This window comes from Triticum urartu, chromosome 7A, assembly GCF_056163025.1.
Source record: "Triticum urartu cultivar PI428250 chromosome 7A, HENAU_Tu73, whole genome shotgun sequence".
NCBI lineage: Eukaryota > Viridiplantae > Streptophyta > Magnoliopsida > Poales > Poaceae > Triticum > Triticum urartu.
Window position 1 is genome coordinate 699647103 of NC_141879.1, and position 13291 is coordinate 699660393.

The following is a 13291-nucleotide window of genomic DNA, read 5'->3' on the forward strand; positions in this document are numbered from 1 at the left end:
ATTGCTTATGGCTTGGTCTTTTTTTCGTGGCCTTTGTCCTTGTTTTCCAAAAGAAAAGCAAACAACAAGTTATTCTTCTCTCTCTTGGTCAAGAGTCAAACCCCTCTTCCCTCATGGTCTTCTCCGTCGCGGCATAAAAAATGGCCAAGAAGTGCCGGAAGCGCCGGCCCAGCTCCTCTTCCTCACTTCATCTCGACCCCGTCAGGCGGCTGCAATGGCGGAAGAGGGGAACAGCGCGGGAGGGTGCGGCGTCCGGGTGTGCGTCACCGGTGGAGCCGGGTTCATCGGCTCCTGGCTCGTCAGGAAGCTGCTCCAGGCAGGGTACACCGTCCACGCCACCCTGCGGAGCGTCGGTACGCGCGCTCCATTAATTAGCTCTGCCATAGCGTTGGTGATGTGATTTCTAGCTGCGATTCGTCGACTCTGGCGCCGCCGGGCTGATCCGATCTGGTTGTTGTGGCAGGGGACGAGGGGAAAGCGGGGCTGCTGCGGCGGCTCGTCCCCGGCGCCGCGCCGCCGGAGCGGCTGGTGCTGTTCGAGGCCGACCTCTACGACGCCGCCAGCTTCGCGCCGGCCATCGCCGGCTGCCAGTTCGTCTTCCTCGTCGCCACGCCCTTCGCGCACGAGGCCGCCGCCTCCAAGGTCAGTCAGTCAAACTGAAACTGAAACTGAAACTCAAACTCACATCCCGCGATTCGATCTGCTATTTGTGGCCGTAGGCTTGTAGCGCGGATAGATTCGATTGATCTGCAGTATCCATTCATTATCCGGTGACTGATCACCAGCTGAATCATCCGGGATTTGAGGTTAATTCTTGAATTGTTGTGCCTGTTTCGTGAGCACATGGCTGTGGACAAATACAGTTTCAGAATTCAGAATCCAACTAGTCGATGTTGATCGGGTCACTTTGGCTGGCAGTACAAGACTTCAGGGGAAGCCGCCACAGAAGCGGTGCGCGTCATCCTCCGGCTATGCGCGGAATCTAAGACGGTGAAGCGCGTCATCCAGCATCGGTGTCGGCCGCTTCGCCGCTCACAAAGTCCTCCACCGCCGCCTCTGCGGTGTACAGGGATTTCATCTCTGAATCTTGTTGGACTGATCTGGACGTCGATTACCCTCTTCGTAACGCGCACTTCGATGTAAGTAGTAGTGATCTTGTCCTTCAAACTAGCATGGATTCATGATCTGTACATCAGATGCAAAATGCCAATCTTAGCACCTACAGAAGAACAAATTCATACCAACATCTGATGGTGACAGTGTTGGGTGCTCATCTGTAGAAGTACATAGAGTCAAAGATCCTGTCAGAGAAGGAGCTCCTCAGCTACAGCGATGGCGAGAGCCCGGCGTTCGAGGTGGTCACACTTCCCTTGGGCCTTGTCGCGGGGGACACAATCCTCGGCCACCTCCCGGAAACAATTGAGAGTGCTGTGGCACCGGTGACCAAGCAAGAGCCCTACTTCATGCTACCGAGGATTGCACAGAGGCTGTTGGGCTCAGTGTCACTAGTGCACGTCGACGATGCCTGCGCCGCGCTTGTCTTCTGCATGGAGCAGCCATCCATGGCTGGCCGGTTCCTCTGCTCCGCCGCCTACCCGACAATCCATGACATCCTGGACCACTACGGCAGCAAGTACCCCCATCTGGACCTCCTTAGAGAGTAAGCCCTGAATTCTTCCCCTGCAAACTATCAAGAATTATGAATTCGTTCGTATTGTACATGCCCTTCTATGATTTAATATGACGTTTTTTTACACTGCCAAGCACCTTATACAAAGTTACAGAGGGAGTACATTTTTTGTCGATCTCTCGATCCATTGATTCATCGTGAACTTCTCCTGAAATTCGATGACATCAGTGATGATGTGTTGTGTTGCTGCAATCGACTGACTAGCTGAATTGGTGCCAGGGCTGATGAGGTAGCGAGGGTGCAACCTGAGAGCAACAAGCTTGGGGAGCTGGGCTTCAGGTACAAGTATGGGGTGGACGAGATTCTAGACGAAAGCATCGAGTGTGCTGTGAGGCTGGGCTCCCTGGATGCATCCAAGCTTATCGTGCAGCAGGAGTGATGAACTCAATGGTGTGCAGGGCAAGTGACCATAGTATCCTCCTTAATTGTTCAGCATTTTACAGTAACACATGTACCAAAAGAAGAAAAACGATACATAAATAACAGAGAGGCTTTTTTTTACTGGCAGCTTAAGGTTAGTTTGCTCTTTGATTTTTGCTCTGGAAATAGGTGCACATTCATATCATCGCTGAAATCTTTGCATTTTTCATGTAATCTAATGCACGAGTTAAACACATAAAGGAAATTTCTTTATCATGCCAAAGAACTATGAACCAGCACATTTACAATACTTATCTTCAAATTGTTTCTACCCGAAAAATGGAAAGCCCTGGGTATAAAAAATCCCTGTTTAAATAATCGTTCGATTAACCAGTTAACTTGTCGATTAATCCATACTCGTAGCGTCATTGAGTAGCCAATAAACTGATAAATCGTCCGATTAACTGATTAATTGGCCGATTAATTTGATGACTAGCCTAAAAATAACAGGAAACAGAGGCCCATGCAATACTCCCAAGACGATACCAAAGTACCAAGGTCCTTTCTTCAGTCATAGGGAGTAGTACTGAAGTAACAAGCATACACAAAACTATGTTAATTAATAACAGGTATTACTTTAGGAGTTACGACCTTTGGAGGAGGAGATCTAAAATAACATTTCTACAACTAAAAATGCAATGGGTAACTTTTTAAGGAAATGATGGACTGCATTCCTGTCAGACAAAAGAATTCCTTCACTCGAAGAACATGACCAAGACTTAACAGCGCCATCCGTAGTAGTAATAGTAGCATAATAGACACATAGTCCATAGATCAGAACATTGTCACTCGAAGGAACACTACAGAAGTCATTATAATAGCATGCTAGATAGATACTCCATATAGTTTAGAACATTAGCATGATATGATTCCAGACATCTGATGGGCGGCAGAGGTTGAGGCACGTTGCGGGCAGCTTGGGCTACGGCCGGTCGCCTCTGAAGTGGCCAGTGGTGGTGGCGACGTGGTAGTAGTGGTGTTCTTATGAAGTTATGATGGTGGCTGGGCCGGTTGCCTCTCGGTGGGCTCAGGCGTGGGGTGCTCTCCTCCCATGGGTATGTTATGATGCGAGTAAACCTGAGAATAGTTTGACATCCAAACTAAACCCAGCCCAAATCATATGACTACACCTCCAGCAACCAAACCAAACTAAACCAAAATAATTAATCTAGCATCCAAACCAAACCAAACTACATGCGTTTTCCACCCAGACCAATCCAAACCATATGCCATTTATGGATTTAACCCATAGTTTCAATCCATGGACAAGGAATAAGAGTAGCAACCCAGTTTTACTAGGAAAAGGATAGCTTGCCCTTTCAGGACGAGCTGAAAGCACGTGTAAAACTTACATTTTATCTGAATCTCTATTTGGTTTAATCTCTCACAAGAAGATCAGTTGCCGATTGTAAAAAATACGATGGAGAACAATAACGGAGGCAGTATTTGATTTGGCCTCTGAACAAGAAGAAAAATTGACTACGGCAATTTCCTTCCTGCCATCTTACTCAAGCCTTTCGTCTTGACTTTATCGATCGTTGGTGCTGCTATTTCTCACCGTTCCTTCAAATGAAGAATCATCGATCATGTAGTTGGAGCTTCAGACCCAACACACAATTAAAGATTAGAGATTCAACGAGATAGTGATATGACAAATTATGGAGCTTTCTTGCTAACAACAAGAGAACAACTGGTACGGACATGAATCGATTAGAGATCCTCTGAGGGATGGGAAGGTTGCGACCAAGCTCCAGTCGGGCGGCTGGCGGCGGCGAAAGATCCCGCTTGGCGGCGGCGGGTGGCGGGCGGTGGAGGCACTCCTGGCTAGGTCAGGCTGCGTTGTCGATTTGGTCCTCGATCCGGTTTCAGACTATGGATCGAAACGGTCTGAGACTAGTTTGGTTCCTGTCCAGACTGGGCCAACCCAGTCCAACAATAGTTAAAGCCCAGGCCAAATTAAATTGATTTAGGGACTTGTATAGCCCATTTCGTCCAATCCAAAAGCCGCCCAATACAAAAACTGACTGAAACTCTGGTTTCAGTCCAAACCGTTCCCAGCCTTAGATGCGAGTATATTGGTTTAAGCGGCGACCCTCGGCGATGGGTCGGCGGTGGCAGACCGCGTCGTTAGGAGCGGAAGGAGGTGACTGCGATTGAGAGACTCGGAGGCGACGGCTGCCACGGGGACATCTGAGGTGCCGGATGTCACAGCCCTCCCCCGCCCCCACGGTCTGGATCTAGACGACCAAATCTGATGGTGCCATGCATGTCCCTCCCAGTAGAGTTGGCCTGGCCGCTGGTGGATGGGTTAACACAGCCCCCCTGGTCGGGGCTTGTGTCTCCTCGTGCATGCTCTAGGTCACCACCAACCATGTCGACGTGGACATTCTTGGGTTGGTTGGGGTGACGTTTGCATGTTATGGCGGTGGTGATGAGTTCGTCTTTGCTGGGAAGGTGGCTCCGTTTGGTGGCCTACCCAGTTGGCTCTCTAGTGGACTCTATCGTGGCGGTGGTGGCTTCAACTCTTAGTCGTGAGGGCGGCAAATGGAGTACTGGCTTCAACTCTTGCCTGCTCTCTTCTAGCGGAAGTGGCGGCGCCCATATCTGGTTTGGACGGGCCAGTCTTCGTCGCGGTGGTGACCTAGGTGTCTAATGGTGGTGCTGGCGAGTTCCCGAGCAAAAGCTTCGCGCTTTGACACAGGCAACGACGCCGGCCGCTGGCGCCGCTGTCCTCTTGAGAACTTTGTTGCGAATATCTTCCATGCTAGGGCTCCGACTGAAAATCCATGTCACCCTCTTGGAGGAATTGTGTGGAGCTGAAGCGCCGTCCATCGGGCTGCGGCAATGTATTAGTCATTCTATGCTTCATACTGTATCTTTACTCTCCAGATTTGCTTTGTAACAGTGTCTCCTCACTACCTTGTATTAACGGGAGGAAAGCCTCTTTCAAAAGAGAACAACTCAACGTCTCAACCGTACCTAGCCATAAGTCGGGGGGCCAGGCCTAATAAAGCCCGTAGAAAAAAAACCTAGGCCCGTGCCGGCCAGGCCGTCGGGCCTAGATTTCACGCTTAAACCTCGCCAATCGGATGAAAAGCTCGTCAGGCCTTGGGCCTCTTCCCTAAAATGCAAATATGCCAAGCCCAAGCCTGGCCTTCAGGCTCAAAACTTAGGCCTAGCCCAGCCCGGGGCAAGACCGGGCCAAGATCGGGTCGGGTCGGCCAGGCCGGGTTTTCCATGGCCAGGTATAGTCTGAATCACAAAACCAGTCAACTCCTTCATGTGAGGAAAGAGGAAAATATACTTTTTTTATTCCTTATATATTACGGCTTGGCCCTATTTTTCCAGGCCTTTCACCATTTTCTCCTTGTTTTTCCAAAAGAAAAGCGAACACCAAGTTCTTCTCTCTCGCGGTCAACAGTCAACCGCCTTGCCCCTCACGGTCTTCTCTCTCGCGGTATAAAAATGGCCAAGAACCGCCTGAAGCGGCAGCCCAGCTCCTCCTCCTCACTTCACAGCAGCTTATCCCCACCCGGTCAGCCAGGCGGCAGCAATGGCGGAAGAAGGGAAGAGCACGGGCGGGCGCGGCGTCTGTGTGTGCGTCACCGGCGGCTCCGGGTTCATCGGCTCCTGGCTCGTCAGGAAGCTGCTCCAGGCAGGCTACACCGTCCACGCCACCCTGCGGAGCATCGGTACGCGCGTTCCATTAATTAACTCGCCGTAGGTGATGAAGTTTGTAGCCGCGTGTCTGATTCGCCGGCTGATCCGATCTGGTTGGTGTGGTTGGTTGCAGGGGATGAGGGGAAAGTGGGGCTGCTGCGGCGGCTCGTCCCCGGCGGCGCGCCGGCCGAGCGGCTGGTGCTGTTCGAGGCCGACCTCTACGACGCCGACAGCTTTGCGCCGGCCATCGCCGGCTGCCAGTTCGTCTTCCTCGTCGCCAACCCCTCCTCGCACGAGGCCGCCGCCTCCAAGGTCAGTCAAACTGAAACTGAAACTGAAAATTCCGGCACTTCGATCTGTCATCCGTGTTTGTAGCGTAGAAAGATTCGATTGATGTCCGGTATCAGTTCTTGATCCGGTCGCTGATCGCAAACTGAATCGCATGGAATTTGTGAGATCAATTTGGGGGAAAAGCATAGGGCTGTGCACAAATACAGTTTCAGAGTTCATACTGTTAACTTCTTCAGAGTCCACCAGTCGATGCTGATGAGTCATTTCGCTACTTTCTGCTGGCAGTACAAGACTTCGGCGGAAGCCGCGGCGGATGGGGTGTGCGTCATCCTCCGGCTATGCGCGCAATCTAAGACGGTGAAGCGCGTCATCCACACCGCATCGGTGACGGCTGCTTCGCCGCTGACAAAGTCCTCCAGCGCCGCGACCGCGGTGTACAGCGATTTCATCTCTGAATCTTGTTGGACTCTGCTGGATGTCGATTACCCTCTCCGGAGCGTGCATTTCGATGTAAGTGGTAGTGTTCTTCTTGCCCTTCAAACTGAAGCATGGATTCATGATCTGTAGTTCTGTACATTAGGTGCAAAATGATAATCTTAGTGGCAACATCATCATAGTGACAGTGTTGGGTGCTCATCTGCAGAAGTACATAGAGTCCAAGGTCCTGTCAGAGAAGGAGCTCCTCAGCTACAACGACGGCGAGAGCCCGGCGTTCGAGGTGGTCACCCTGTCGCTGGGCCTCGTCGGGGGCGACACGGTGCTCAGCCACCTCCCAGAGACGGTGGAGAGCATGGTGGCCCCGGTAACCAAGCAAGATCCCTACTTCATGCTGCCGAGGATCCTGCAGAGGCTGCTGGGCTCGGTGCCGCTGGTGCACGTTGACGACGTCTGCGCTGCGCTCATCTTCTGCATGGAGCAGCCCTCCATCTCCGGCCGGTTCCTCTGTGCCGCCGCCTACCCGACGACCCTCGACATCCTAGACCACTACAGCAGCAAGTACCCCCACCTTGAACTCCTGAGAGAGTAAGCACTGAATTCTTCCTCTGCAACAGAGAATCATTATGCATTCCATTGGTTCATCGTTGAATTTCTCATGAAATTTGGTGATATCGCGCTGCTGCAATCGGCTGACTGGCTGAATTGGTGCATGGCAGGACTGATGAAGTAGCCAGGGTGCACCCCGAGAGGAGCAAGCTTGGGGAGCTGGGCTTCAGGTACAAGTACGGGGTGGAGGAGATACTAGACGAAAGCATCGACTGTGCTGTGAGGCTGGGCTCCCTGGATGCATCCAAGCTCATCGTCCAGCAGGAGTGATGAACTCAATGGTGTGCAGGGCAAGTGATCATAGCATGCTCTTTACTTGTTCATTATTTTACAGTACCACATGTACTACTAAAAGAAGAAAAACAATATATAAATAACAGAGATGCTTTTCTATTTACTGGCAACTTAAGGTTAGCTTGTTCTTTGATTTTTGCTCTGGAAATCTGTACACATTCATATCATCGCTGAGATCTTTGGATTTTCCATGTAATTTAATACATGAGTTAAACAGATAAAGGCACACATCTTTATCATGGCAAAGAACTATGAAACTACACAATTACCAATGCTCATCTTCAACTTGTCTCTACTCGAAAAACGGGAGGTCTGGACACGAAAAACAACAGGAAACAGAGGACCAAAGTAGCAAGGTTCTTTCTTCAGGCACAGGGAGCAGTGAAGTAACAAACATACACAAAACTGTGTTAATTAATAACAGGTATACTATTGTAGGAGTTATGGCCGAATTGCACACTGAGCAACTCGGGACTGTCGGCTGTACGACGATGGGCACTTGAGAAGATTGAAATGATGGCCTGGGAATCATGGATCTGCAGCGTTTCGGTAGGGCACTCCGCCTCGGATGGGCCTGGTCTGAGACTTCGAGTGGATGGACAGAAGTAGACCTTGGGTTGGCTGTGGCACGCCGTGTGACAGCACTGAACTGACCTATCTCTCTTCAATGCCTCCGCTGTGATCAGCACCGGATATGGAGCGACTTAGAGGTCTTGGCACTCCAGATGGCTTAATGAAAATGCTCCGCCCGATATAGCTCCTGATCTTTTCCCGCTTGCTCGCAAGAAGAATATCTCTGCCGCATCTGCCATCGTCCAGGGGACTTGGATGGATGTCTGTGCCATCTGTGCCATCGTCCAGACTCCGGTGCTCTGCAGCTTCATCAGTTCATTGGCTTGTGGCTCCTTCTCCGTGATGTCCAACTTACTGTCGAGCCCAACAAGGTCTCTTGGCGTTGGACTCCCAGCCTGCAATGCAGCGCTAGTTCTGCCTACCTCCAGCAACACACAGGATGCTATGCAACTACAAAGTTTCAGAAACTGTGGAAAGGTAGAGTCGAGCCTAAATGCCGTTTCTTCATGTGTCTATTATGCTTTGGGATAGAATCCTCGCCAACGACAACCTACAAAAAAGTGGTTGGCCAAACAATGGGGAGGTTAACTTTTGCGATCGAGAGGAAGAAACCCTAGGTCACCTGATCCTGCAATGCACCTTTGCCTGTCAGGTATGGCTCCTGATCACGGACTGCCTGGCTCTGCCGGCGCCCCTCCTGCAGAATGACTGCAGAATGCAGATGCTCCCTGGCATCTTGGTGGAATGATGTCGCCTCCCTGCTCCCCAAATACCACACTTCAGTGGCAATCTATGGTTGTTGGCACATCTGGAAAGAGCGGAATAGGCGTGTTTTCGACGACTCCTGCTGCACTGCCGAGCAGGTTCTCGGCATGATCAAGGCTGTTATGGTAGCGGCTCATTCCTGCATCACATGCGATACCTTTGGCGAAAATGAGCCGGAGCCAGAACCGGATTAGATTTGGCAGTCTCAGTTTTTCCCTTTGGCATTTGGGAGCCACAATCCCATCTCTGTAACTGAACTTCATTGCTTCTCTTTCTGAAATGCATCGGCAGTACACCTGAGCACCAGATATGAAACTAATAGCCTATGGAGGAAGATCCAGAATAACATTTCGACAACAAAAAATGCAATGTGTATCTTTACGGAAGTGCATTCCTGTCAGACCACGATTGAACAACAGCGATCCGTAGTACTAATACTAGCATAACAGGCAGATACTCACTGTTCAGAACATTAGCAAATTGAAAGTAAATTTGGGCAACAGGAGGGAACATTACAGAAGTTATGATAGTAGCATACTAGTACATAGATACTCCATAGTTCAGAATATTAGCATGATATGATGTTCCAGATAATGGCAGTGCTGAACTGCTGATGCAACCATCCAAAATGTTCAGTTCAACCGCTAGTAGTAACAAGTACCGAGATTCTTTCTTTGGTCATAGGGATTACTGAAGTAACAAATATACACAAAACTGTGTTAATTAATAAAGTGCTAGATACATCAATTTCAATTTGAGCGACAAGTAATTCTGGACGGATGGAGTATTACTTTAGGAGTTACGGTCGAATTGCACATTGAGCAGTAGAGATCAAACTAATAGCCTATGAATCGAGGAATAGATCCAGATCTACAACTAAAAATGCAATGGGTAAGTTTTAAGGAAATGATGGAGTGCACTCCTCTCAGACAAAAGAATTCCTTCATCCAAAGAGCATGACCAAGACTGAACAACACCGTCCGTAGTAATAATACTAGCATAATAGACATGTACTCTATATATCATAGAATTGGCAATCTGGAAGCAAATTTGGGCAAGAACACTACAAAAGTCGTTATAATAGTAGCATACTAGATAGATACTCCATAGTTTAGAACATTAGCATGATATGATGTTCCAGACATGATAACAAGCACCAAAAGATGACGGTGTGGTGCTACTGCGACCATCCAAAATGTCCGGTTCTACCACTAGTAGTAACAAGTAAGCGGAGGAAGATATACTCCAACGGGACAACAAACCAAGGTTGAAGAGCATTCACGCATGCCCTGTGGAGAATGGAGGCTCCCCATCTTCTCGCTTCCCACGAAACGGAATTGGAGTAATGCTCTCTTGAAGACGATGCGGAGTAAGCTCCATATGGTACAGTATCTTTCTGAAGTTTGCCATTCCTACAAGTTTGCCATGGACGTCGTAGTGTGACACATATTCATTGCAAAACTAGACCAGCAGTTCATGGTCGTTGAGCACGTTCATTCCACGGAATATTGCTGTAGTTGACTCCAGTGGGTGTGTTGTTCCCTTTTTCTTCTCCTTCATGATTCAGTTTAACCACAAATGGCCGTGATGCCGCCATCGCTGCCACGTCAATCGGGTACTTGAGGTCCCAGATTTCGGCCTCGTAGTCCTCCATTGCCCTGACATCCAAGGCGGTGAATTGGCAATCGTAGCTGCACAAAGCAAGCTTCTCCTCCATGTCGAACAACTTCTAACAACTTCTCGAGATGCCTGGGACTGCGCATACACCGGAACGACTCGGCTGCTGTGTCAAACACAATGATGTCTGTGCCACCTCTCGTCACGTCACAGACACCGTCAGGATTCGAGTGCATGTTGCCATGGTGGTAGACCGGTGGACGGTAGAAGCACAACTTTGCCTCTCGAATTTTTTTTTTCTTCCACAGAAGTATATTTGCTTCTCGTGGAGGCACATATACTTCCGCGAGAAGCACAATTGTGCCTTTTGGAAAAAGAAATGTCTAACAGCTTCCGGGTGCCTCTACACCCTCATGAACAGTAATTTCATATAAAATTAAAAAAATGAAAAAAATCTGAAACTTTCAGGGATCAAAGAGTATCAAAGGTTTGATGTTCCTGCAAAGTTTCAGCTACAAATAACCTTCGTGGAGCCCTCATAAAAAATCACTGCTAAAAAATGTACATAAATTTTGACAATGATTTTGTTTTTTTATTTGAGTGCTCTTAGAATGTTATTTTTAGCTAAAACTTTGCAAGATCGTATAAAGTTTCATGACGTTCGATGTCCCAAAGTTTCAGTTCTTTTTGAATTTGTTTTAAATTTACTGTTCATAGAGGGTGTAGGGGCACCCGGGTGCTGAAAATCCTATCTCACAAAAGAAAAAAAAACACATGTTTTTTCTTTCTTTCACAAAAAGCACAAATTTGCTTCCGCGGGAAGCACAGTCATGCCTCTCGAAAAGAAAGAGAAAAAAAAATTATTTTTGCTTTCATGAGAAGCACATATTTCCTTGTTGCGGAGGCACAAATTTACATCCGCGAGAAGCACTGAAATTTTCTCAGCGGAGGGAAAAACAGTTAGGCCTGGGGAGCAGCCATGATAGGTGTTAAATATATCCATTGATGGTGGAGCTAAATCAGCAGGTTTTATATATGGATCCCAATGTATATACTTATACCAGACAGTACAAAATAATCCTGCGTATTCTAGAAAAGCAAAATAACCATACACATACGACTTAGAATTCTCATCAGAAAATGGTATTACTATTTCAACCAACTTGTTTATGATTTCACGTTTCAAAAGGGATTTCAAACCAAGACCGGTATGTCCTATGTGAGAATCGCTGAATCCTCATAGCGAAGTGAGCTTTGTGACTTTTAGTAGGGTTGTATCGTCCGTCTTCAACATTCATCCATAAGACTTATTTATTCGATTCATTGTATCTCGAACAGAGGTAAGTCCAGCTTCCTCCTCTTTTCTTTCTTTTTGTTAGTGGCTTTCTCTTTTTAGAAGTCAAACTCTAGACCTGGCAAAAGTCCTACCCTTTCTTGTAGCAGAGCTACGTCCTGATCGATTGTATCATGCTCTTTCGGGTGGAGGCACCTCTAATGTAATCTTCGTCCATAGGAAGGAGGACTTCCACAGAAAAACAAAAGTTGTATGCCAAAAAGAGACAGTATGAATTTAGGTCCAAAAGGATCACGCCCATGATACTCAATTGTGTCAGCCAAACCAAGCTGGTACACCATCCAGTCAGAATAAAACAAATGAGAAGAAATAGGACGTACCTCTTTCTCTATATAAACATCTCACCTATCAAACTCAAGCAAGAATCGAACCGCTAGTTTTCTGTGGCCATGGGAACCGGCTGAGATAGTTGAATGGGCTAAGCTCCTATGAATGAAACACCCATCCTGCTAATCCCAAACTCTAATGTGCTTGACTTGGAAGTAGGCCACTCTTTCACTGTGACTGTGAGGGTCCACATAATTGTAGGATTATATGGATATCAGTGCTTTTATTCAATTCCCGCTGGTTAGATGTGTGGGGCAGAGGGCTCGTAGTACCCCTCTTTTCTTGATACAACATTTTCTTCGCTTCGGTAACCCGTCGGTCGGTACGTGCCAATCCCAGAAAATTGGGATACGACAAAGGTTCCCGTAGAGTGCTTCGAAAGGTGCCATTTCAATGCTAGACTGATGGCAGTTGTTGTAAGCAAACTCGGCTAATGTATCTCTATGCCTATTTAGTAGGCCTGCTCATTGATGCTCTTTGGGCCGATTGTATCGGAGCGAGCCCCGACCCGGGTCGGGGGGGGGGGGGGGGGGGGGGGTTATGTTGTGTTGGCTGGGTTGCGGGCGGATAAAAGCGGACATGGGGACTCAGGTCGGGGCACACAGTGTAACTAAGAGAGCCATTCCATTGAAAAGAAGGATCTGCAAAGTACAGCTCACAAAAGGAGAAAAATAAAAAATAAGCAACTCAAAGCCACAACCGGCTGGACGAAAGGACATTAAGGACCTATCCTATTATGTGACCGCCATCCAAACCGGTTGAAAATAACCCATGCTACCATCTCCCACCGGTTGCACCTAGTAGCCAGCTGTTCCCTGGAGCCCGTAGGAGTGAGGAACGACCACGTATGGATCCATGTCGTAGCCCTGAAGATAACCTGCAAGAAGTTAATCATAGAAAGTCTGTTAAAAACTATATCATTCCTGCAGTTTCATATAGCCCAAAGAAGTGCACATATTCCAATCCAAATACTTAACGCAATATGAGTAGTCACTCCATTTAGCCACTTGCCAAGCAACGCGTCAATGCTAACTGGAGGGGTAATATTAAAGGCTATATGAACAGACCGCCAAAGTAACTTCGCGAGAGGGCAATCAAGAAATAAGTGTTGGATTGTTTCATCGTGAACACAAAAACAACATCGTGAACTGCCTACCCATCGCCGCTTTAATAAGTTATCTTTGGTAAGAATCACTTGCTTGTGTACAAACCACATAAAATTTTTAATTCGCAAGGGAACCTTAAGTTTCCAAATG

The 13291-nt window shown here is 48.1% G+C and overlaps 1 protein-coding gene and 1 pseudogene across 2 annotated transcripts; both read left to right on the top strand.

Moving 5' to 3' along the window:
* The first annotated feature begins 87 nt into the window (after nucleotides 1–87).
* Nucleotides 88–2197, top strand: LOC147961753 (NADPH HC-toxin reductase 1-like; annotated as a pseudogene). The gene is made up of 5 exons (XR_015609652.1): nucleotides 88–353; nucleotides 464–642; nucleotides 919–1139; nucleotides 1281–1660; nucleotides 1910–2197. The product of XR_015609652.1 is annotated as an NADPH HC-toxin reductase 1-like (transcript).
* A 3390-nt stretch (nucleotides 2198–5587) lies between these two features.
* LOC125519372 (NADPH HC-toxin reductase 1-like) lies at nucleotides 5588–7502 on the top strand. The gene is made up of 5 exons (XM_087531410.1): nucleotides 5588–5802; nucleotides 5904–6082; nucleotides 6347–6571; nucleotides 6705–7084; nucleotides 7216–7502. The coding sequence occupies exons 1-5, from the start codon at nucleotides 5664–5666 to the stop codon at nucleotides 7373–7375; spliced, it is 1083 nt and encodes a 360-aa protein (XP_087387536.1). The 5' UTR covers nucleotides 5588–5663; the 3' UTR covers nucleotides 7376–7502.
* Nucleotides 7503–13291: the final 5789 nt, after the last annotated feature.

Excerpts from the sequence above, each read along its gene's own strand:
- LOC125519372 (XM_087531410.1), top strand. The coding sequence starts at position 5,664 with ATGGCGGAAGAAGGGAAGAGCACGGGCGGGCGCGGCGTCTGTGTGTGC. Across the intron at positions 5,803-5,903 it reads CGCCACCCTGCGGAGCATCG|GGGATGAGGGGAAAGTGGGG; the intron begins GTACGCGCGTTC and ends GGTTGGTTGCAG. Across the intron at positions 7,085-7,215 it reads CACCTTGAACTCCTGAGAGA|GACTGATGAAGTAGCCAGGG; the intron begins GTAAGCACTGAA and ends GGTGCATGGCAG.